The 4,065-nt window shown below is 42.0% G+C and overlaps 1 protein-coding gene across 1 annotated transcript; it reads right to left on the bottom strand.

The window, feature by feature from the left end:
• Positions 1 to 813: 813 nt before the first annotated feature.
• Positions 814 to 3,607, bottom strand: LOC104280358 (cell division cycle 5-like protein). The gene is made up of 2 exons (XM_009877985.1): positions 3,396 to 3,607; positions 814 to 1,282 (listed from the first exon to the last, which is right to left on the bottom strand). Exons 1-2 carry the CDS (start codon positions 3,591 to 3,593, stop codon positions 1,178 to 1,180), a joined length of 303 nt encoding a protein of 100 aa, XP_009876287.1. The 5' UTR covers positions 3,594 to 3,607; the 3' UTR covers positions 814 to 1,177.
• Between the last annotated feature and the right edge of the window lie 458 nt (positions 3,608 to 4,065).

The following is a 4,065-nucleotide window of genomic DNA, read 5'->3' as shown; positions in this document are numbered from 1 at the left end:
CCCACCTCACTACTTGGTCATCCAGTCCACATTTCCTCAGTTTACCTATGAGGATGCTGTGGGAGACGGTGTCAAATGATTTACTGAAATCCAGACAGAGCACACCCACTGCATGGCCACCATCCATCCACCTGGTTATGTCTTCATAAAAGGCTGTCGGGTTGGTCAGACATGACTTCCCCTTGGCAAAGCCATGCTGACTGCTCCTAATGACCTTCTCATCCTTTATATGCCTAGAGACAGCGCCAGCGATAAGTTGTTTCATCATCTTTCCAGGGATGGAGGTGAGGCTGATTCACCCCTTTCAGTGACAGAGCCTCCACAACCATCTTCCACACAGCCTGCACCAAGGCAGAACGTGGTGTTACCCAAATCTGTCAGCTCAATGTATACAAGTCAGCAGCAAAAAGTCTCCTCAACCAGCTGGAGGGAACAGGCACTATGCACAGGTCATTTTAAAAGCATTAATACTCAGAAAACTTCAGAGTGCACTTTCTGATTAAACCTATGGGAACTGTTAGGCTGTGCTGGGTGCTTTTACGGAACTTTAATCTACCTTGTATCAGGACAGTGAAGTTACTGCCGGCAGGACCATCTGAACCTCTTGATAAAAATGGGAGGGATTAGTCACAGAGGAGAATCAGGATCACGGTGATACACAGACCATCACCACTCTGCACAGGTCCTTCCTATTACAAGTTACAGTTTTGGAAAATAAAAGCAGCAACAGGGGAAAGGAAGAAGGACAATTTACCAGAAACAGAAAAGAGGCCTGGGATAGGGAAGGACTGAATTCAAATTATAAGACAGGCATTTTATTTCTTCATTATTTTTCATCATTCCAGGTTTATTCAAAAGACATTATTCTGCAGGCATGTATCTTACAGGTCTTAAGACTGACAGAACACTAGGAATAATGTGATAACCCTAGCGAATGAAGACATGGCTAAAATCATACCAGAGTCATTTTTCAGTTTTAATAAAATTTTGGACATTTCAATTCAACTTTTAATAGTGGCCAAAGCCATTCATATCGTTTGGAACAGTCCATTAAAGGAACAAAACTTGACAAGCTGCAAACAGCAGGCTACGTTTCTGCAGCTGAGGGCAACAGCTTCTGGAGAAGTATCTGTACACTTTTAAAATGTTACACCAGTGACGAATGGAATTTTGTGCTTTAATACTTTGCTTGAAAAGTCTCTTTATCCAACATGAAGTCAGCAAATCTCTGCTGGAGCTCCTTTTCTCTCTCCTGCTGTCGCTGCACATCTTCCTTCAGACACTGTAATGAAAACACAATTAAGCAACCGGTCAGTTTTTCCCATAGTCACACCCATGAAAATTTTGACCAAAGGTTCTATTTCAGTTCTTTCAGAGGAAGGGGTCAGAACCACGACAGAGCATCGTTAAAATTACTTATTTTAAACACAAATGTAAAACAGAGCAGGTGATATGGAGGAGTATCAAGAATCACAGTTACCTTGATTCAAATGTCAGGTATCTTACCCCGGGTTTGACTGTATCTAGTATCAAATGCTTCAAAAGAAGAGATTTTGGATTGGAAACCTGCCACCAGCAGTGCATTGTATTTAGCAGTTATCCGTGGATTCTTCTTCCATGAGTTTCTTCAAAACCTTTTTTTGGGTAACCTTCCTAATCAACCCCACATCCTGTAACAAGGCTTTCCACAGGCCTTCTGCCACTACCTACACAGTGCATCACGGAGAACTACTGTTTTTTATAAAATTGCCAGCTGCCAGCTCATTTGATCTCGCTCCACTCTTGTATCAGGAGAGACAGTAAATATATTCTGAGGATTAGACCTGATTAAAACACCATTTACTAAAAACACAGGTGCGACTAGTAACTATCAAGCCATTTAATACATTTTAACTGTTAAAGCCCATTAAACCAATTAAACACTTCTGAGTTTGTAAACACATCTATGAGCATTTCTAACCCATTTTCATAAACTCAGTTTTAAGAACTGATACAATTTATCTTTTTTATAGCGAGTGGTTAAGACTCAATGGAACCCTCTCTTCCGGGAGTTAAAAAGAAAAAAAAAAGAAAAATGGTGTTCAGATGAGTACTTATTTCTTGGAAAGCCTGACACTAGCCCAGGCCTAGGACGGAGTCTTGGTTGAGGATGGAGCATCTCTGCTATGAGGACAGGCTGAGGGAGCTGGGACTGTTCAGCCTGGAGAAGAGAAGACTCCTAAAGAGAACCTACAGGAGGGCTGGGGAGGGACTTGAGTGTCCAGTGACAGGACAAGGGGAAATGGATTTAAATTGAAGGAGAACAGGTTTAGACTGGATCTTAGAGAACTTCTTCAGTCTGAGGGTGGCAAGACTCTGGAATAAATTGCCCAGAGAGGGTGTGGATGCCCCCTCCCTGGAGATGTTCCAGGCCAGGCTGGATGAGGCCTTGAGCAACCTGGGCTAGTTAAGGGCATCCTTGCCCATGGCCAGGAGGTCCCTTCCAACCTAAGACATTCTGTGATTCTATAATTGCCATGTCAGCCAAATAGAGCAGAGAAAAAAACCCAGGAGATCCTTAAACTAAGAACAGCGGCTCTGAGGCGTTGCTTTCAGGTACCTCAGTGTACCTGTTTCTGCTAGTTCCAGGCTGAAGTTAAGGCTGCTTAAAGGAAAAAAAAGAGATCCTCAAAGCCATGCCAGCCAGTTAGAGGTGGGTGAGGCAGGTGGTGTCAGAAGCAATGGGCCGAATCACATGTTGTTGGCCAGCAACAGGACGTCAGGGAAATGGCCTGAACTCTGCGAGTGGCTCAAAAGTAGAACTGCAAACCAACTGCTCAGCTTCGGAAACTGAGAGCCATGTTTAAATAAGTGCAATAACCCCATTTCAGTACTGGCTTTAGAAAAGTCCAGGCAGCTGCAGGCCCGACAACAACGTCAGCTTCAAGGAGTAATACAATCAACATGTGAACAGAAAGAAGAATATCCTGTAGCATATACTGGCATTTGGTCCACTGACTTTTAAGGAAGTAGGAGGCTTTATACAAGTTTCAGATCTACCCAGAGTTCTAACAGTAATTAAAACCAAAACAAGCCAAATTAAGATAGATATGGAACTTCTGCCGATACGCATTGCAGAAGATTAATAAAATAAACCACACAAGGAAATAAAGTAAAAACAAAGTTAAAGAACACACTAGTAGATTAGTCCCAGCTTCTAATATATGGATCATAGAATCTTTGATACTGAAGTGAATGACAGAGCAGCCTGGTAATAAGCAAAAATATAATTTATAAAGACTATTGAAAACTTGATACAAACTCAGGCTGTGAACCTCAGAGCCCACGCACTGTAAAAACATCTTTTCCACAAAGTGCCTGTATTTGACCTAAAGTATTAGATTTAGAAATCTCACCTCCAGTCTCCGAGGGATTGCAGCATCTTCATGTTTCTTCAGTTCCTCAAATGTACGTAGCTCCAGATGTGCCTGTTCGATTTGGTCCCACAAATCATTCAGCTGTTTGATGAGGCCCATTGCTCGAGACTGATAACCACCGAGCAAGATCTTCAGCTTCTTCTCCATCTTGGCAGCCCTCTTTGCTTCAGTTGTCATGTGACCTCGGTTTATCTGTCAGAGGAACACGAGAATTGCTTTATTCATCAGAACTTGAAAGTCAAGAGGAAAAAAAAACCAACAAACGAGTAGTAAAAATCTATCTGCGGAACTGTGACGAGTTGATAAGAGGTTTTTTGATTTCTATTAACAAATCATACTGTGCACTGTACAACCACTTAGATTTCTGGATTAAAATCTTTACTATGTAAATACATTATTCCAGGGGTCAAGTCCACCAGCCAAAGCAGGGGTAATGACACACTAGATAAGTGCAGCTTTACTGACAGGAATTTTGACAGTTACTGAGTTAAGTTAGCAGCCAAATCACACGAGAGCTGTATCTATATCCCTCTTACAGAGATGTTTTTTGCTTCTCCTTTTCAAAACTATCTTCTTAGTCTGCAAAACCAGTCACATCTTCCCATCCTTCTGGCCTGTCCCAACAGGATTCATCTATATAATATTCCAT

The sequence above is a fragment of the Apaloderma vittatum genome, unplaced genomic scaffold (assembly GCF_000703405.1).
Source record: "Apaloderma vittatum isolate BGI_N311 unplaced genomic scaffold, ASM70340v1 scaffold20770, whole genome shotgun sequence".
NCBI lineage: Eukaryota > Metazoa > Chordata > Aves > Trogoniformes > Trogonidae > Apaloderma > Apaloderma vittatum.
Note: the sequence above shows the minus strand (reverse complement) of the source record. Positions and strands in the feature narration are given on the sequence as shown.